Source organism: Ranitomeya imitator, chromosome 2 (assembly GCF_032444005.1).
Source record: "Ranitomeya imitator isolate aRanImi1 chromosome 2, aRanImi1.pri, whole genome shotgun sequence".
Taxonomy (NCBI): Eukaryota; Metazoa; Chordata; class Amphibia; order Anura; family Dendrobatidae; genus Ranitomeya; species Ranitomeya imitator.
In genome coordinates this window covers 187,372,088-187,393,849 of record NC_091283.1, presented here as the reverse complement: position 1 = coordinate 187,393,849, position 21,762 = coordinate 187,372,088, and the positions used below count along the sequence as shown (strand labels likewise).

General features: G+C 44.0%; 2 protein-coding genes across 4 annotated transcripts in view; one reads left to right on the top strand and one right to left on the bottom strand.

The window, feature by feature from the left end:
- The window catches only part of HAUS7 (HAUS augmin like complex subunit 7), a 104,606-nt gene that overhangs the window by 41,187 nt on the left and 41,657 nt on the right, over positions 1-21,762 (bottom strand). For both annotated transcript variants that reach the window (XM_069748315.1, XM_069748316.1), the window contains exons 7-8: positions 18,016-18,106; positions 17,108-17,317 (exon numbers count right to left, since the gene is read on the bottom strand). In XM_069748315.1, the coding sequence (XP_069604416.1) occupies positions 17,108-17,317; positions 18,016-18,106 (301 nt within the window). The remainder of the gene's footprint in view (positions 1-17,107; positions 17,318-18,015; positions 18,107-21,762) is intronic.
- Positions 19,308-21,762, top strand: part of LOC138662542 (deoxyribonuclease-1-like) — a 76,839-nt gene continuing 74,384 nt past the window's right edge. The window contains exon 1 of one of the 2 annotated variants that reach the window (XM_069748311.1): positions 19,308-19,627. In XM_069748311.1, coding sequence (XP_069604412.1) covers positions 19,431-19,627 — 197 coding nt within the window. In that variant the 5' untranslated portion in view covers positions 19,308-19,430. The remainder of the gene's footprint in view (positions 19,628-21,762) is intronic. The other variant, XM_069748312.1, reaches the window with a different exon arrangement.

Here is a 21,762-nt window from a genome sequence, read left to right as displayed (position 1 = left end):
TTTGAAGTTCACCAATGACGATCTGGCTGATCCAATGGAGGCATGGGAGAAGGTCATGTGGTCTGATGAGATCAAAATACAACTTTTTGGGATCAACTCCACTCACCGTGCTTGGAGGAACAAGAAAGATAAGTATAACCCCAAGAACACCATCCCACCCATGAAGCATGGTGGGGAAAACATCATACTTTGGGGGTGCTTTTCTACGAAGGGGATAGGACAACTGCAAGGTATTGAAGGGAGGATGGATGGGGTCATGTATCATGAGATTGTGGCCAACAACCTCCTTCCATCAGTACGAGCATTGAAGATGGGTTGTGGCTGAGTCTTCCAGCACGACAATGACCCAAAACACAGCCAGGGCAACTAAGTAGTGTCTCTGTAAGAAGCATTTCAAGGTCCTGTAGTGGCCTAGCCAGTCTCCAGACCTGAACCCAATAGAAAATCTTTAGAGGGAGATGAAGCTCAATGTTACCCAGCGACAGCCCGAAACCTGAAAGATCTGGAGAAGATCTGTATGGAGGAGTGGGCCAAAATCCCTGCTGCAGTGTGTGCAAGCTTGGTCAAGAGATCTACAGGAAACGTCTGACCTCTGTAATTGCAAACAAAGAACTTAATATTTGGAACAGAAACCTGTTTTTTTGTATTGTATAAGTTATTTCATGCAATAAAATGCAAATTAATTATGTAAAAATCATATGGTGTGATATTCTGTATTATATTTTGAGATTGTCTCTCACAGGTGAGATGTACCTACGATAAAAATTACAGATCTCTCCATTCTTTGTACGTGAGAAAACTTGCAAAATTGGTAATGTATTAAACAGGGCTGTGGAGTCGGTAAGCCAAACCTCCGACTCCTCATTTTCCATGACACCGTCTCCACCAAAATGGGCTCCAATTCCGACTCCACAGCCCTGGTATTAAATACTTATTTCTTTCTCGCTTCATTGGATGACTCGGGTACGCTTGGGTGGCTCTCTCCTACTCTTCTTGGATACGTGGCTATCTGTAGTCGATAACGCCTGGATCAGGCATATCATAACATCAGGTTACAAGGGGGAATTTTCCTCCCTCACAGAAAGGCTTTTCTTCATGTCCCCCCCCCTCCTTCCTCCAAGACCCCCAGCTCAGGTTCCAGGTTTCTTTCACCCATCGTTACCTGTGTCCCCCAATGAAGGCTCCAAGAAAAAGATTTTACGGCGAGTACCAAAAAATCCTTTTCCCCAGTGAATATAACAATCAATAAACAGACTGACTGCAACTTGTAAATAAGTATTTTCTGGGCAGAGGTCACTGTACAGGAAGGGGAGGAGGCGAGCTGTGACATCACCTATTGTGAATGGTGGGTCCTGTGTTATCTACTGTATATAGAGGTGTTATCAGTCATTGTACAGGAGGAGGAGGTGAGCTGTGTCATCACCTATTGTGAATGGTGGATCCTGTGTTCTCTACTGTATATAGAGCTGTTATCAGTCATTGTACAGGAGGAGGAGGAGGAGGTGAGCTGTGACATCACCTATTGTGAATGGTGGATCCTGTGTGATCAGCTGTGTATAGAGGTTATCAGGCATTATTATTATTATTATTTATTATTATAGCGCCATTTATTCCATGGCGCTTTACATGTGAGGAGGGGTATACATAATAAAACAAGTACAATAATCTTGAACAATACAAGTCGCAATTGGTACAGGAGGAGAGAGGACCCTGCCCGCGAGGGCTCATAAATTATGTGATTATATTGAGACTGTTGAAAAGTATCTGTACAGAACACGATGTGAGTTTAGTGTGAAAATAGCAAAATTTCTAATTTTATTAAATATATAATAAATTGGAAAAAAAAATTAAGAAATACATCTACTATATAATTGTCTAAGGGTCACTTCCGTCTGTCTGTCCTTCTGTCTGTCAAGGATATTCATTGGTCGCGGCCTGTGTCACGGAATCCAAGTCGCTGATTGGTCTCGCCAGCTGCCTGTCATGGCTGCCGCGACCAATCAGCGACGGACACAGTCCGATTAGTCCCTCCTTACTCCCCGCAGTCAGTACCCGCTCCATACTCCCCTCCGGTCACCGCTCACACAGGGTTAATGCCAGCGGTAACGGACCGCGTTATGCCACGGGTTACGCACTCCGTTATCGCTGCTATTAACCCTGTGTGTCCCCAACGTCTTACTATTGATGCTGCCTATGCAGCGTCAATAGTAAAAAAATCTAATGTTAAAAATAATAATAAAAAAAAACCTGCTATACTCACCCTCCGTAGTCCGAGGATGCGCTAAGTCTTCTTGGTAATTTCGCAATGCATCCTGGGAATGGAAGATGGTGGCAGCCGCGCGCCCATCGCCACAGCGCCGTTGGATCCCAGGGGGTGAGTATGTAACTATTTAATTTTAATTATTTTTTTTTTTAACAGGGATATGTGCCTACACTGCTAAATACTGCGTGGGCTGCGTTGGCTACATGGCTGCTATATACACTACGTGGGCAGTACCATATACTACATGGCTGCTATATACACTACGTGGGCAGTACTATATACTACATGGCTGCTATATACACTACGTGGGCAGTACTATATACTACATGGCTGCTATATACACTACGTGGGCAGTACTATATACTACATGGCTGCTATATACACTACGTGGGCAGTACTATATACTCGTGTAACATGTTGTCCCTTTAAAACAATATATATTTTATTAAGAAATAATTAAAAAATACCACTACCCAGTGAACACAGAAAAAAAAAAAAAGGGATTATAAAAACGAATCCACTAGTGCACCTTTCCTCACAGATAGCCCTACACTCGCCTGCTATCCCTTCCTAGCAGTGGAGGTTGGCACCCTGATAGAAATTTTGGCGCCCCCACTCCGCGACGGCTGACACCTGCTACCCCTGTTAATGTAACTAGTCAGCTATAGGAGGGAAAACAATGAGCCATAAAAAGAGATGAAGGAAGATGTTGGGTAGAGAAAACTAAGGTGCACACAAAAAACCTATATACCGTCCTCCCTCAATGACATCCCATATTAAGCCAAGAGACACTAGAAAAGATATATATATATATATATATGCTAGTGTGTGGAGCCAAATAAATCATATGCTCCCAGTGTTGTCAGTATAACGGTCCCTTTATGCATCAGCAAGGGATATAACTATATGCATTTAATGGCGAGATGACAGTGGGAGAACAGGTATAGAGTGACTAAAGACCTGGTTTAGTCTAAAATAGACAAAGTGCATGGCAGCACCCCCTTGGCAAACAGATCAATATATTTCAGGATATAGAACGATGTAACACATCTCAGTATAGCTACAGGTGTCACTAAGTACACAGTGATAATATGATACCATGCTGGTACAAAATCCTGAAAAAAATATAACGAGCTACACACTAGCTAAACAATACCCAGTGGGCTCTAATGACCAATGGTGGGTACTCATACACATGCACAGTCAGATAGACAAACATGGATAATTTCAACAGCAGCCAGTGAGAAGGGTGTTAACCCAAAAAAACCAGACACTTAGCTGTCAGTATAACGCCCCGACGCGTTTCCCCGTCATACGGTTCCTCAGGGGGCAGATATGATGATAAACCGGAGGTCATAGATACAGGTGCCCTGATGCCCAGGCAGACCTGATTAGATCCCAGAGGAAGGTGTTTATATGGCCCAATGTACCACCTGCTGACCAATCAGCAGGTGACCACCCCTTCCTCCTCCCAGAGTCCGGAGACACCGGGTATACACAATCAAGGTCCATGCATACGGACCAATGGATAAGCCCATGTCCATCCGAGTTTGGGGTTCCCACCCCCAATCACAATAAACGGATCATTAATTATACATGAAATAGAAATCATACCGCACCAGATACCAATCCCAAAAGACGCTCATTGCCGCATGGTAACTGCTGGGCGCCGCCATTGTAGATCCAAGACGCACAGCCCACATGCCGCTCTGATGGGCGGCGCCTGCGCACTAGAACCGGAAAAATAGAGGACCGGAGCGCACAGCCTGTGCCGAGCGCCGCCATGTTTGGTGAGCCTGTACAGGGGCGGCGCCTGCACATTGAGTGCCAGGCAGATGGAAGGCCGGAGCGCACATCCCCGTGCGGCGCCTGCGCACCAGGTCCGGAAAGATGGAGGAACGGAGCGCACCTAATCTAATGGTTTATGAAGGTGACTTCCCAAAAGACGCCCATTAGAAGTAGCCCACAAAGATCAATAATAAATTTGGAAACGACACAAGTGCCACAAAAGACCAGAGCGGTTCCAGGAGGTATCCGTGCGATATTAACTGTCGGGAAGGAAACTGTGACTAATATTCATGTTTATCACTATCGACATCTACAGACTAGCTGTAGGATTTGGTATACCGGCCCCAAAAGTCAGCCAACCCATTCATCGATGCCACCTGGGAAAACAGGGGCAACACAGAGCCTCCAGAGTGTATAACCAATAGGTGAATACGCTGTATTATAGAAAGCAAGTGTAGGTTAGAGATTCATTTAGTCCTCTTGGTGACACAGATTGCATGCGGAAGATCCACTCTGCTTCTCGCTTAAGGAGGGCCTTATCAAAGTCGCCTCCACGTGTCTTTGGTTTCAGCAATTCAATCATGCAGAAGGTAATCCCTTCCATGGTGCCCCCATGCACCTGATTTACATGCCGGGCAACCGGGGTGTCCCTATTATGCCTAATGTCCCCAAGGTGTTCCCCGAACCTTGTTCTGAGCTCCCTTTTGGTTTTGCCAATATAGTCGAGGGGACAAGGGCAGGTGATCTTATATATCACCCCTGATGACTTACAATTGCCGAAATCTCTGATGTCAAAGCATCTACCATTCGCCGCACTCCTAAATTGTTTGGTCTGTCTTACGTATTGGCATTTCGAGCAATTACCACATCTAAAGAACCCTAGCGGTCTCCTCTCAAGCCACGTGCCTACTCCCTGTGGTTTCTGGTATAGGCTGTGCACCCCGTTTGTATTCTCGAGGGAGGAATACGCTGTCCTGCAAAAGGGTTTGAACTTTGTCCCCACACACAGGTATAACTGCTTTAATTGGGTAAAGGACATTAATCTCTTCGGCCGTAACCTTAAGTGGAAATTGTTTTTTCAAAAAAATGATTGGGAGAAGTGCAGGGAATTGGGTTTGAGTGAGGAAGACCTTGAAGGATATAATGCCCTTGTAGGTCTCCTGCGGGAGAATGAGAGAGGTAGGGGTGAAGGACCCTTTACTTCCCTTGGGAGGAGGAGTAAAAAAATGCCACCTTCTGGTGATGTCACCAGCGTTGATATCTTTGTCAAGTTAGTGGAGGCAGACCTATGCAAGATCTCCAATAACCATTTTTGTGGTGATCAGAATTTGTCTACAAATGAGTCTGTAGCCTTAAAGAGATTGGAAAAAAAAAAACACTAACCTAATCTTTAAATCATCGGATAGGGGGGGCAATCTTGTTATTTTAGATCATTCGAGATACCTTCAGATGTGTGGTCTACTCCTTAATGATACTTATGAGATTCTACCGGGGGATCCTACTAAAATCTACTCTGATGAATTAATGGGTATATTGAATCAAGCCGCAGTCAGTAGACTTATATCCAAGAATGAATACTCTTTCCTCGCTCCCGCCTCTCCCACTGTGCCAACTATTTATGCTCTCCCAAAAGTGCATAAGGGCCTTGACCCGCTAAAAGGTCGACCGATTGTGGCGGGCATTGACTCTATATCACAGAATATCGGCATATATATACACCAAATTTTGAGGCCTTTTGTACTATCACTTCCCTCGTATGTGAGGGACACATCGCACCTTTTGGGTATGCTGGAGGATATCTCTGTGGAGCCTAATGTTCTACTTGCTTCTATTGATGTAGAGGCTCTCTACAGTAGCATCCCTCATGATATTGGCATGAAGGCGGTTGACCACTTTCTGAAAACGAGAGCAATTGAGTGTGCTGAGCACAACAATTTTGTTAAACAACTTCTCCGCTTCACCCTTACCCGGAACTTTTTTATCTTTAACGGTAAGTACTTCCACCAGCTCAGGGGCACAGCAATGGGGAGCCCTTGTGCCCCCACGTATGCTAATTTGTTCCTGGGCTGGTGGGAGGAAACCTTTATTTTTCCGGAGGATGAAAAATGGTGGCAGCCCCACATCTGCCTCTGGGCCAGATACATTGATGATATTCTGATTCTTTGGTCTGGCCCAGGGGCGGATTTTGAGAGGTTTGTGAGGGAGACTAACATCAACAGTATCGGAATGAGATTCACGTCCGAATACCAGGAACATACCATTGCTTTCCTGGACCTCACGATCTCGAAGAATAGCAGTGGGGGTATCAGTACACATACGTACCGTAAGCCGACTGCAACAAATAGTCTGTTGCAATGGCAGAGTCACCATACTACCCCTCTCAAGCGCGGGATACCAAAAGGGCAGTTTCTGCGCATTCGCAGGAACTGCTCCGAGGTGGATACTTTTAAACACCAGGCCAGTGATTTACACCGTAAATTCAGGGAGAGGGGTTATCCCCCAGAGGTACTTGCCAAACCCTACAAGGAGGCCCTAGAGAGCGACAGGTCGACTCTTTTGAGAACTCGGCCTAAATCTAGGGAGGCCCCGGATCTGGTTAGGCTCATAGGGACCTTTGATAACCAGTCTGACAAAATCTATCAGATCATTAGAAGACACTGGGGGGTCCTTCAGGCGGAGCCTGGTTTGAAAGACTTCATCTCCCCTACACCTAGTATCACCTATAGCAGGGGGAGATCAATTGGGGATCGTTTGGTGCACAGCCTATACCAGAAACAACAGGGAGTAGGCACGTGGCTTGAGAGGAGACCGCTAGGGTTCTTTAGATGTGGTAATTGCTCGAAATGCCAATACGTAAGACAGACCAAACAATTTAGGAGTGCGGCAAATGGTAGATGCTTTGACATCAGAGATTTCGGCAATTGTAAGTCATCAGGGGTGATATATAAGATCACCTGCCCTTGTCCCCTCGACTATATTGGCAAAACCAAAAGGGAGCTCAGAACAAGGTTCGGGGAACACCTTGGGGACATTAGGCATAATAGGGACACCCCGGTTGCCCGGCATGTAAATCAGGTGCATGGGGGCACCATGGAAGGGATTACCTTCTGCATGATTGAATTGCTGAAACCAAAGACACGTGGAGGCGACTTTGATAAGGCCCTCCTTAAGCGAGAAGCAGAGTGGATCTTCCGCATGCAATCTGTGTCACCAAGAGGACTAAATGAATCTCTAACCTACACTTGCTTTCTATAATACAGCGTATTCACCTATTGGTTATACACTCTGGAGGCTCTGTGTTGCCCCTGTTTTCCCAGGTGGCATCGATGAATGGGTTGGCTGACTTTTGGGGCCGGTATACCAAATCCTACAGCTAGTCTGTAGATGTCGATTGTGACTAATATTCATGTTTATCACTGTTTCCTTCCCGACAGTTAATATCGCACGGATACCTCCTGGAACCGCTGTGGTCTTTTGTGGCACTTGTGTCGTTTCCAAATTTATTATTGATCTTTGTGGGCTACTTCTAATGGGCGTCTTTTGGGAAGTCACCTTCATAAACCAACCCCCCCCCCCCCCCGCCAATGTGCCTACTTTTTAAAAAAAGAGGGGGCGGCAGGGTGCCTGCCTCCGGTGCACGCGTCGATCTATTGTTCTTGCGGATGGCGCTTGTGTTGATTCAAATTGGGTGCCCTGTCATGGGCGAATCCCTCCTGTGTGGGGTGGGCTTGTTGTATTAATATGGGGCAATATGGGGTGTTCTTTCCACTCAGGGCCCGCTTTTGATGTTAATCATTATTTATCAGTTCCTTTCATACCGATGCTTTCCCTCTGGGGGGGTACCGATGTATACACCGTAACGCCGCGCCGGTATTGTTCATTTATTCAGTGCCTCTCGGATAGGCTTGGGGGCGCCTGTGCTGCCTCTGCGCCTTTTTGGGGTCGGGAACGGACACGACTGGTTGAGGCGCACCAAGCATGGCGGCGCCCGACAGAGTATATGCGCTCCGGTCTTTTATCTGCCTGGTACCGAATACGCAGGCGCCGCCTCTGTACAGGCGCAGCAAACATGGCGGCGCCTGGTACAGATTAGGTGCGCTCCGGTCCTCCATCTTTCTGGACCTGGTGCGCAGGCGCCGCACGGGGATGTGCGCTCCGGCCTTCCATCTGCCTGGTACTCAATGCGCAGGCGCCGCCCCTGTACAGGCTCACCAAACATGGCGGCGCTCGGCACAGGCTATGTGCGCTCCGGTCCTCTATTTTTCCGGTTCTAGTGCGCAGGCGCCGCCCATCAGAGCGGCATGTGGGCTGTGCGTCTTGGATCTACAATGGCGGCGCCCAGCAGTTACCATGCGGCCATGAGCGTCTTTTGGGATTGGTATCTGGTGCGGTATGATTTCTATTTCATGTATAATTAATGATCCGTTTATTGTGATTGGGGGTGGGAACCCCAAACTCGGATGGACATGGGCTTATCCATTGGTCCGTATGCATGGACCTTGATTGTGTATACCCGGTGTCTCCGGACTCTGGGAGGAGGAAGGGGTGGTCACCTGCTGATTGGTCAGCAGGTGGTACATTGGGCCATATAAACACCTTCCTCTGGGATCTAATCAGGTCTGCCTGGGCATCAGGGCACCTGTATCTATGACCTCCGGTTTATCATCATATCTGCCCCCTGAGGAACCGTATGACGGGGAAACGCGTCGGGGCGTTATACTGACAGCTAAGTGTCTGGTTTTTTTGGGTTAACACCCTTCTCACTGGCTGCTGTTGAAATTATCCATGTTTGTCTATCTGACTGTTCATGTGTATGAGTACCCACCATTGGTCATTAGAGCCCACTGGGTATTGTTTAGCTAGTGTGTAGCTCGTTATATTTTTTTCAGGATTTTGTACCAGCATGGTATCATATTATCACTGTGTACTTAGTGACACCTGTAGCTATACTGAGATGTGTTACATCGTTCTATATCCTGAAATATATTGATCTGTTTGCCAAGGGGGTGCTGCCATGCACTTTGTCTATTTTAGACTAAACCAGGTCTTTAGTCACTCTATACCTGTTCTCCCACTGTCATCTCGCCATTAAATGCATATAGTTATATCCCTTGCTGATGCATAAAGGGACCGTTATACTGACAACACTGGGAGCATATGATTTATTTGGCTCCACACACTAGCATATATATATATATATATATATATATATATATCTTTTCTAGTGTCTCTTGGCTTAATATGGGATGTCATTGAGGGAGGACGGTATATAGGTTTTTTGTGTGCACCTTAGTTTTCTCTACCCAACATCTTCCTTCATCTCTTTTTATGGCTCATTGTTTTCCCTCCTATAGCTGACTAGTTACATTAACAGGGGTAGCAGGTGTCAGCCGTCTCGGAGTGGGGGCGCCAAAATTTCTATCAGGGTGCCAACCTCCACTGCTAGGAAGGGATAGCAGGCAAGTGTAGGGCTATCTGTAAGGAAAGGTGCACTAGTGGATTCGTTTTTATAATCCCTTTTTTTTTTCTGTGTTCACTGGGTAGTGGTATTTTTTAATTATTTTTTAATAAAATATATATTGTTTTAAAGGGACAACATGTTACACGATTTTTGATTTTCCCTTTTGTTTATTGTTTTTTGATGCTTTCCAGTACTATATACAGTTAGGGCCAGAAATATTTGGACAGTGACACAATTTTCGCGAGTTGGGCTCTGCATGCCACCACATTGGATTTGAAATGAAACCTCTACAACAGAATTCAAGTGCAGATTGTAACGTTTAATTTGAAGGGTTGAACAAAAATATCTGATAGAAAATGTAGGAATTGTACACATTTCTTTACAAACACTCCACATTTTAGGAGGTCAAAAGTAATTGGACAAATAAACATAACCCAAACAAAATATTTTTATTTTCAATATTTTGTTGCAAATCCTTTGGAGGCAATCACTGCCTTAAGTCTGGAACCCATGGACATCACCAAACGCTGGGTTTCCTCCTTCTTAATGCTTTGCCAGGCCTTTACAGCCGCAGCCTTCAGGTCTTGCTTGTTTGTGGGTCTTTCCGTCTTAAGTCTGGATTTGAGCAAGTGAAATGCATGCTCAATTGGGTTTAGATCTGGAGATTGACTTGGCCATTGCAGAATGTTCCACTTTTTGGCACTCATGAACTCCTGGGTAGCTTTGGATGTATGCTTGGGGTCATTGTCCAGCTGTACTATGAAGCGCCGTCCAATCAACTTTGCAGCATTTGCCTGAATCTGGGCTGAAAGTATATCCCGTTACACTTCAGAATTCATCCGGCTACTCTTGTCTGCTCTTATGTCATCAATAAACACAAGTGACCCAGTGCCATTGAAAGCCATGCATGCCCATGCCATCACGTTTCCTCCACCATGTTTTACAGAGGATGTGGTGTGCCTTGGATCATGTGCCGTTCCCTTTCTTCTCCAAACTTTTTTCTTCCCATCATTCTGGTACAGGTTGATCTTTGTCTCATCTGTCCATAGAATACTTTTCCAGAACTGAGCTGGCTTCTTGAGGTGTTTTTCTGCAAATTTAACTCTGGCCTGTCTATTTTTGGTATTGATGAATGGTTTGCATCTAGATGTGAACCCTTTGTATTTACTGTCATGGAGTCTTCTCTTTACTGTTGACTTAGAGACAGATACACCTACTTCACTGAGAGTGTTCTGGACTTCAGTTGATGTTGTGAACGGGTTCTTCTTCACCAAATTAAGTATGCGGCGATCATCCACCACTGTTGTCATCCGTGGACGCCCAGGCCTTTTTGAGTTCCCAAGCTCACCAGTCAATTCCTTTTTTCTCAGAATGTACCCAACTGTTGATTTTGCTACTCCAAGCATGTCTGCTATCTCTCTGATGGATTTTTTTTTTTTTTTTCAGCCTCAGGATGTTCTGCTTCACCTCAATTGAGAGTTCCTTTGACCGCATGTTGTCTGCTCACAGCAACAGCTTCCAAATGCAAAACCACACACCTGGAATCCACCCCTGACCTTTTAACTACTTCATTGATTACAGGTTAAAGAGGGAGACGCCTTCAGAGTTAATTGCAGCCCTTAGAGTCCATTGTCCAATTACTTTTGGTCCCTTGAAAAAGAGGACGCTATGCATTACAGAGCTATGATTCCTAAACCCTTTCTCCGATTTGTATGTGGAAACTATCATATTGCAGCTGGGAGTGTGCACTTTCAGCCCATATTATATATATAATTGTATTTCTGAACATGTTTTTGTAAACAGCTAAAATAACAAAACTTGTGTCACTGTCCAAATATTTCTGGCCCTAACTGTACTACATGGCTGCTATATACACTACGTGGGCAGTACTATATACTACATGGCTGCTATATACACTACGTGGGCAGTACTATATACTACATGGCTGCTATATACACTACGTGGGCAGTACTATATACTACATGGCTGCTATATACACTACGTGGGCAGTACTATATACTACATGGCTGCTATATACACTACGTGGGCAGTACTATATACTACATGGCTGCTATATACACTACGTGGGCAGTGCTATATACACTACGTGGGCAGTACTATATACTACATGGCTGCTATATACACTACGTGGGCAGTACTATATACTACATGGCTGCTATATACACTACGTGGGCAGTACTATATACTACATGGCTGCTATATACACTACGTGGGCAGTACTATATACTACATGGCTGCTATATACACTACGTGGGCAGTACTATATACTACATGGCTGCTATATACACTGCGTGGGCAGTACTATATACTACATGGCTGCTATATACACTGCGTGGGCAGTACTATATACTACATGGCTGCTATATACACTACGTGGGCAGTACTATATACTACATGGCTGCTATATACACTACGTGGGCAGTACTATATACTACATGGCTGCTATATACACTACGTGGGCAGTACTATATACTACATGGCTGCTATATACACTACGTGGGCAGTACTATATACTACATGGCTGCTATATACACTACGTGGGCAGTACTATATACTACATGGCTGCTATATACACTACGTGGGCAGTACTATATACTACATGGCTGCTATATACACTACGTGGGCAGTGTTATATAGTACATGGCTACATGGATATTTTAAAATTATTCCCCACAGAGACGGAACAGGAGGCACTAGCTACCCTAGAGGAATTGGCCCTGGAACATAAAAATCCAGCAGGAGGTAAGATTCCTATGTCTATCCGTCCTAAGTCAAGTAAATTTCCCCCTTTGTCGACCTGTCCCACACTTGATGTCTTTGTTAGGACTGTAACGAGGGAACTTGAGAAGATTCCATGTTTCCCTAATAATGAGAATTTAAGCAGTCACGAGAAATTAGGGGGAAATATAGTTATTTGGCCGAAACAGTCATATGAGACTGAAGCATTTAGACAATTGAGAGATACTGTATGCTACAAGAAATTGACATTCAACCCTCTGAGTACATTTCGTTCTAAGCTACAAACAATACTTTGTGGGGCACTTGATGGAGATATCATCTCAAGGGATTTATTCAATGCATTGCAAGTGTCTGAACCAACCATATCAACGCTCTACCTGTTACCAAAAATCCACAAAAACCAGGATACTCCTCCTGGTAGGCCGATCATCTCGGGCTGTGGAAATTATCTAGAAAACGTGAATAAATTTATTGATTCTAGATTACAGCCTATGGTAGAAACACTTCCATCTTTCATTAAAGATACCAACGAATTCCTTAAAAAGATTGACGGACTCCACATAGATCAGGATACATTGTTGGTTACTTGTGACGTGGAGTCACTCTATACAAGCATAAGACATAGCGACGGAATTGGAGCTGTACAATATTTTTTGTCATCATCATCCTCACTTACATCTATGAACCAATTTACTATTGAACTTCTTCAGTTCTCACTTATTCACAATTTTTTTCTATTTAAAGGGTCCTTCTACTTGCAGCTCCAGGGCACAGCAATGGGGGCGTCATTTGCACCGGCTTACGCAAATTTGTTCCTTGGGCTGTGGGAGAAGGACCCTTTCTCTGATGATGTACCGTCAATTGATCGCTTCCCATTTTGAGTGCGATTTATTGATGACTTATTTTTGATCTGGCAGGGGTCAGTCGATTTACTTCAAGAGTTCATGACCTCACTTAATCAAAATTCAAAAAATATACATTTGACCTATAAATATGGGAGAAGTTCAATTGATTTTCTTGATGTCAAGGTTACTAGAGGTGAGGATGATTGCCTTCATACAGATTTATTCTATAAGCCAACGGCAACGAATTCATTCCTTCATGCAACTTCATCACATCCGCCTGCTATGATCTGCTCCATTCCTATTGGTCAATTCCTAAGACTCCGTAGGATCTGCTCTAGTGAGGAGGATTTTGAAAAACAGGCCATGGGGCTAAAACAAAAATTTTGGGATCGCGGCTATAGTAGATGTTCTGTTAAAAAGGCATATCTTCGTGCCAAACATACAACTCGACATCAGGCCCTGTATCAAACAAAGACGCCTAAAAGTAACTATACGGTCAGGTACATTACGAGATACCATGGCCAAACTGAGAAGATGAGGTTATGCTTAACCAAATCTTGGGCTATCCTTCAGGCTGACCCTGTCTTATGCCAATATATTGGCAATAAACCAAGCATTACCTTTAGAAGATGCAGGAACATTAAGGACCATCTGTTAGGAGTCACTATGCCCATAATTCTGTTGTCCCTTCCTTTCTATCCGACTCAAAACCTTTATCCGGCTGCAAAGCTTGCGGCAAGTGTGTAGCGTGTCCCAACATAGTGAGGAGTCAGAAGTTTTGTAACTCAATGGGGACGACCACCTTCAACATCACACACACTATAACTTGTACTTCAAAGGCTGTGATATATTATGCCATGTGCCCCTGCACATTGATCTATGTCGGAATGACTGCTCGCCAATTTAAAATCAGAGTACGGGAGCATGTTTTAGGGATAGAGGCAGCAAAAGAAATTGAGGATATTTCCCTATTGAAGACCATCCCTAAACATTTACACCACGAATGTGACTCCTCTCTCTTAAAAGTGATGGGGATTGATATGGTTGTGCCAAATGATTGTGGTGGTAAAATTAGTACACAATTACTGCAGAAGGAGACCAAATGGATTTGGACGTTAGATACTGTTTCCCCTAGGGGATTGAATGAAAATTTGAGTTTTGCCTCTTTCCTTTAATAGATATGTAAATTGCCCTGTCAATTTTAGATCCACCATTTAAATGTTTTTATACTGTTCTTTTAACCCGTATTTTTTATATTTTTTAGGGTGCTTTATTTATTATACATTTGAATTCATTCCTATAAGGTTCCGATATGATGGGATTTTATAAAGATCCACGTGTGGAATTTGGGATATCCTAATTTGGACTACTCATCAGCAGCAAATTGATATTATATTATATTATATATATCTTCAATGTGACATGTATTATGTACATATTTTCATTCTCCATCATTATTCTTTATTTTTCATTATTTTTTATTTTTAATTATTATTTATTTTTCATTATTAATTCATTTTTATTTTTTGAGCCATTATTTTTCATTCATTATTTCTTGGTTATTATTCCTTATTTTTAATTTTATTTTTATTTTCATTATATATATTTTTTATTTTTTGTTTGTACCATTATTATTTTTTCCTTATTTTTCCTATTTATTATTATATTTTTCCATTATTATTTTTCTATTTTTAATATATATTTTTGTATTTATATTACTCTTGTACTAATATTTTTCATTAAGTCTGCTATTTTATTCTCATTCATGATCACTTATTATTGATAATTTGTATAATATTACATGTGTATAGAGATATAAAGTATGCTAGTAAATATATATATATATATATATATATTTATTTATGTGTTTTTATTGGTTATGTATTCATTACTATTTTATCTTTGAGTATTCATTAAGAACTTATTATTAATTTGCTACATATATATGGATATATATTTTATATTTTTACTTTTTTCTTCAGCTTTCAGTGCATATATATATATACTCTCTTTTACCATGTATGGCCCAGATCGCATACGTATTTCATTTGCCCCTGTATGATTAGATGTATTACATGCTTCCCACACTCCTTGATCAGGTTCCTGTTTGAGATTGTCCGATTTCCCTCTGCATATGTACTTGCTAAGGCTACGTTCACATTAGCGTTCCGCTAATGTGCGTCGCTGTTGCGTCGCCGACGCAGCGGCAACGCGCCCCTATGTTTAACATGGGGGACGCGTGCGTTTTTTTTGTTGCGTTTTCCGACACGTGCGTCGTTTTCGACGCTAGCGTCGGACGCAAGAAAATGCAACAAGTTGCATTTTTTGTGCGTCCGATTTTCGTCAAAAAACGATGCACGCGTCGCAAAACGCAGCGTTTTTGCGTGCGTTTGCGCGCGTTTTTTGGTGCGTCGTGCGTTGCGTCGCCGACGCACCGGCGCTCAACGCTAATGTGAACGTAGCCTTACAGAAGAAAAAAGAAATCCAGCTCACCACAGTAACAGTCCCAGGAGGCTCAGAGCACGGAAACGCTATGTCAAGGCGTGCGGAACCAGGAAAAGAAAAAGGAATTCCAGCTCAACGAAGCGGTGAAAAGTAAAAACTAAATACTTTATTCACTTCATATAAGAAGCAGAGGATAAAACATCAGCACAATATAGGTAAAAAACACTATCTACGCGTTTCAGGTGACGCAGCACCCTTCTGTTATTATGTACTTGCTCCCTTCCGCTTAATGTCGGGTCCTTGGTTGTGCGCATGCGCCGCTTGTGTCTCGCAGTCCTGACTCACCGCGTCTATGTGACCTAGGCAACGCCGGACCATCATGCCGTGCGTCCGATCACATGACGTGGACGTCACGGACTTCCGGGACCTCCTGGCGGCGCATGCGCCGCATATACCCGGACGCCGTACATTGGCGCTAATCAGCATCAGTATAAATATGGCCATCTAGGACAGTGTACGTACCCCCTGACGAAGGACTCGTTCCGAAACGCGCGTCGGGGCGCACGTACTACTGGACCTGATTAACTCTGAAAGGTATATATTAATTTACTGTGTAAGCGATTTTGCTTTTTTCCATCACATGCACTTGGTCACTTTGTGTTTGAGTGTAATGATCTAGTTTTGGGCCAGCGGACCCCCTCTGTTATTGCACTATTTATTGATTATCTGGCACTGTGCACTTTCTTGAGGCTAAGGATTTTTTTAGTCCTCATTTTCCTGTATTTGGAATTCATTCCCTTTGCATTTACACATTTCTTTACCTTTTTCTCCCCCCACCTTCCGCTTTTAACACAGTACATTTATTATATATTTATATATTTTTTATCTTTTTGTCACCTTGAGGGGTTTCTTATTGTATTTTGTTGCCTATATATATTTATGTGATTGGCACGTTCTTTTTGGTCCAGCAGACGTGCGTTTTTTGTATATTATATGAATTTTTATCTTTCTTGTGGATTATTGTTTACCATATTTTCATTATAATAAAATGTAATTTTTAGAATTACCCATCTCCTTGACTGGGTCCCTTGTTTGTCCACTGCTCAGATTTTGGTGTTATTTATACACATGGGCAGTACTATATACTACATGGCTGCTATATACTACGTGGGCAGTGTTATATACTACATGGCTGCTGTATACTACGTGGCCTGTGTTAGATACTGCATTGGGCTGCGTTTTATACAACGCATCGGGTATTCTACAATATGTATGTATGTATGTAAGTATATAGCAGCCACATACTATATAGCACAGGCCATGTACTATTTGTATGCTATATACTACATGGCTCCTATATACTACGTGGCCTGTGCTATATAGTATGTAGCTGCTATATACATAAATATTCTAGAATATCCGATGCGTTAGAATCGGGCCACCATCTAGTTTAATATAAATTATTTAAGCAGTAGGTAATTTTCAGATAACAAATTGCTTTTAAATTAAGGACCATAACATAATTTAGAAATGGATGTGGAGTACCTTGCAGCATGTAGTCAGCAACTGGTGAGCTAACTGGAAGAGGGGGCCCGAGGGGCTCATCTGAGGCGCCGGGTGTCCGCAGTGTTCGTGAAATTCATTCTCATACACCTGAGTGAAAGCCGTAATGAGCTGGTGGAAGTCTGTCAGGGCCAGTGTCAGCTTCTGGATACCAGTGTCTTCCCCGGGGACAGCGCTGCAGAGGAACTTGCACTGAGAAAAAAACACAACATAACATGGCATGTCAGATTTCTTGGACCTGATGAGGTTGGTGTATGTACTGTGAATATCAATGTCTGAATAGCTGCACAATCCAGCTCCAGCTTCCAGCCACAATCAGTAAAGTCAGCTCCAGCTTCCAGCCACAATCAGTAAAGTCAGCTCCAGCTTCCAGCCACAATCAGTAAAGTCAGCTCCAGCTTCCAGCCACAATCAGTAAAGTCAGCTCCAGCTTCCAGCCACAATCAGTAAAGTCAGCGCCAGCTTCCAGCCACAATCTGTAAAGTCAGTTCCAGCCACAATCAGTAAAGTCAGCGCCAGCTTCCAGCCACAATCAGTAAATTCAGCTCCAGCTTCCAGCCACAATCAGTAAATTCAGCTCCAGCTTCCAGCCACAATCAGTAAAGTCAGCTCCAGCTTCCAGCCACAATCAGTAAATTCAGCTCCAGCTTCCAGCCACAATCAGTAAAGTCAGCGCCAGCTTCCAGCCACAATCAGTAAAGTCAGCTCCAGCTTCCAGCCACAATCAGTAAAGTCAGCTCCAGCTTCCAGCCACAATCAGTAAAGTCAGCTCCAGCTTCCAGCCACAATCAGTAAAGTCAGCGCCAGCTTCCAGCCACAATCTGTAAAGTCAGTTCCAGCTTCCAGCCACAATCAGTAAAGTCAGCACCCACTTTGTGCACAAAGGGTACCTCTTGTTTGAGATCTTCAAGACTCAATGAGAGTTTCTCTAGCTCTTTGACGTGGTCACTGAGGAGGTCTTCCTTGCTGCTTGGCAGCGTCCTGAGGGAATAATGATAAAATTACAGGAAAATAGGTCCAAGAGATAACACTTCTGCATGTACAGGATCATGGTAGCGCTGCTACAAAAGCAGAAGAAAGAAATGGGAAAGTAAGGAGCTGAACTAGATGATGGAAGGAATGGGGGGGGGGGGGGGGGGAGAAGCATTGGCATCATCAATGCGGGGATAAAACAGGAGACCTCACGCCACATATGGACAAGTCCCAAGACAGCTATGTTATTCTTAAAGGGTTGTTGCACTGCAACGTTGGTAATGATCAGAGTACAGCACAGATAATATCCTCTAGCTATAATAGCAGGAGGGGGGATGAAAGTACGGTAGTTTTTGGATCCATTTTTTTTTTTTTTTAACTTGTCAGCAGGAAAGGGTCCAAAAGACTAAAGCGATCATATAAAATGGGTGACTATGAAGGGCAGGAAGACCTACAAAAAATCCTGGACTCCATCTTCAATAAAATCTTAAATCTGCCCCACCCCAACTCCATTAAACCTGATCAGGTCCACCGGGCACTCAAAGCAAAAGGGTCTTCGATCTTCCCTCGGGACATCATATGTTGCGTACATGATTACACAACCAAAGAAAACATCATGTATAAAGCACGTGCCACGAAATCACTGGAGAACAAAGGGGTTCCTATTCATCTCTTCCCAGATCTACCGTGGATCACACTCCAGAAGAGGAGACACCTGCGTCCTCTTTTGAATACTCTCATGGACCGTTAGCTCACATATCGCTGGGGCTTTCCTTTCCCCCTTACTGCTAGGACAGAAGGCAAATCAGCTATGTTGAGATTCCATGGAGATCTACCGGCGTTCTGCAAGACATGCGACATCCCCGCCCCAGACATCACAGACTGGGAACTTGAATTTCTGACGCCTGCTCCGCCACCAGTCTGGCAGACCGCCACCTGGAAGAGAAAGAACCGGAATTCTCCTGGGGCCACTACTCCTCCCCCATGAAGCCCTCGGTTGCTTATGCCACTATGTTCATTGAGTACACTCCATTGTGTTAGTGCAGCCAGGGGTTAGGAGTCCTTGTAATATGTTTACTGCATGGCTAGTTCACATTTAGTAGGGTCTGAAATAGATGGTGGAATGCCGGAACCTGACCTTTGGACTATCTCCTGACCACTTTATAAGTTAGCTTAAACTTTTTTCTTCCTTTTTTCTACTTTGTAGGGGTGTTTTTCTTTTGACCCCAATAATCCTACGGAGGACCTGGGCCGGAGTTCTTTTTTTCTCTTAGGCTCCGGGATCTCCTCAGGAGTCAAGTGTCCTATAACTTTTGCGGACTCACAACAGGGAATGATTGTTAAAAAGCCTGTCAATCTTCATGTTTATTTGTTCTATGTCATGTGGTGTCTCCCCCTCCCTTCGGTGTCATCCCTTCCTATCCTCAACCCCAGATCCAGCCACCTGGACGGCTCTACGACACTTCCACAACCTCCGGCTCTACAACACTTCCACAACCTCCGGGATATCCAATCTTCAAGCAGAATTGGGTTAGTGTACATCAGCAGTCATTCTCTTTCACATGACTATCATGGTTAAATGTGTATGTTTAATTGTCAAAGGTCTTAATTGAAACACTAATCGACGCCTAGCCCTGACAGAATTGAAGTCCCTGGGGGCAGACATAGTATTCCTCCAGGAGCACCTTTAATTTTGCCCTTGGCCAGTTGCCTACTATTTTCTCTGCCACACAAGATAGAAAAAAAAAGCGAGAGTTAGCGATCCTTCTAGCTAAAAACTGTCATATTCAGGTAACTTCTACCATTCTAGATCCTGATGACAGATATATAATTTTACAAGGTAATCTCAGAGATAATCAATCCAATCACCATCTGTAATATCTATGTCCCCAACTCAGCACAAATCAAATTTCTTAGAAAGGTATTACTCAAGATTTCACGCCTGCCACCTTCGGCTGTGATTCTGGGAGGAGACTTTAATATGATCTTCTCAGAAAATATGGATAGGCTCTCACTTAACAACAGACCCCCAAATCCAGCTCATTCACACGTAGCGAAAGAATTCCGTAGACACTCCTGATACGACCTGGGGAGAATTAACCACCTGAGAGATAGGTCTTTTTCATTTTTCTTCCCACCTCATGGAACCCACACTCGAATAGACTACCTTTTTTGGAAACACACCTCTTCTGTGTATTATGACAGGCGCCGAAATGAACCCCTTAATATGGTCTGATCACGCTCTGATAGAACTCACTATTAAAGACTCCCAACTGTTCACCCGTTCTTGTCACTGGAGACTCAACGAGACCTTCTTATGTAAACCAGTCCTTGGAGAGGAACTCTACCCCACCTAAAAGCCTATTTTGAACTGAATAAAGGATCAGGTTCCTCAGAGGCCATCCTCTGGGAGGCCCATAAGGCGGTCTTTCGGGGACACTGTATTGCCATGGGGTCTAGACTGAAGAAAAAGACAAAGTAAAACTTGACACTCTACAAACCAAACTAAGCTCTTTAGAATCACATTTGCCTTCTAACCCTACTAAAAATACCCTGAAAAAAAAATAAAAAAATTATAGACATTAGAGCCCAATTAAAAAGTATAGCCCTCACTCGGGTAGACAAGCTAGTCCTCTACACACGTCAATGCTACTACGAAAAAGCTAATAAAACCCACACTCCATTAGCCAAACAACTTAGGGATCATAGAGTGCAATCCAATACTCATGCTTTGGGAAATCAGCATTCCGTATTTTTCGTGCTATAAGACGCACCGGACCATAAGACGCACCCCAAATTTTCAGAAGGAAAATAGGGAAAAAAAAAAATAATGTGTCAAATGGGGGTCCGTCTTACAGTCCGAATTCACCTTACCAGGGAAGGGATAGGCACAGGTGGAGGAGTGGTCATAGGGGTCGTTTGGTGGTCCAGGCTGGTGCGGTGGCCTCCTGGAAATCCCATCCCAAGCTGGTGCGGTGGCGGCGACTCTGTGCTGGGGCAGAGCAGGGGCTCTGTGCTCCGGAGCAGTGGCAGCGGCTCTCTGTGCTCCATAGGGGGCTCCGCTGGCATTTCGTCAAAGCCGGGGGCGGCGCATTCCCAGATTCAAATCTCGGCAACGAGATCTTGTCCCAAGATTTTGTCTCCTGAGATCTTGCGACGAGATCTGAATATGAGCATGCGCCGCCCCCAGCCCGGCGACCATCTTCCAAGAGGCAACATGGCAGCAAAGGATGTGCGGGGGCCTCCAGGCTTTGACGAAATGCCGGCGGAGCCCCCCACAGAGCTGCTGCCACTGAACACAGCCCGTCACCACTACAGGATTGGTAAGTATATTGCAACCATAAGACGCACTCCCATTTACCCCAAAACATTTTGGGGAAAAAAGTGCGTCCTATGGTCCAAAAAATAAGGTAATCAGATAACGTATGACCCTAAAGAAATTGCTAATATCTTCCAACAATACTTTTCACAACTGTATTCTCTTCTTACGCCACCCTCCCTTGGCCCTTCCTGAAGAGAGCATCTCATGGCTTCCTTCCTGGCCTCTTGTCGTTTGCACTCTCTCACAGCCGATGAAACTGCATCCTTAAACGCTCCTATTTCATGAGAAGAGATTGCAGATATAATACAAAAACTGCCCAACATGAAATCCCCAGGACCAGACG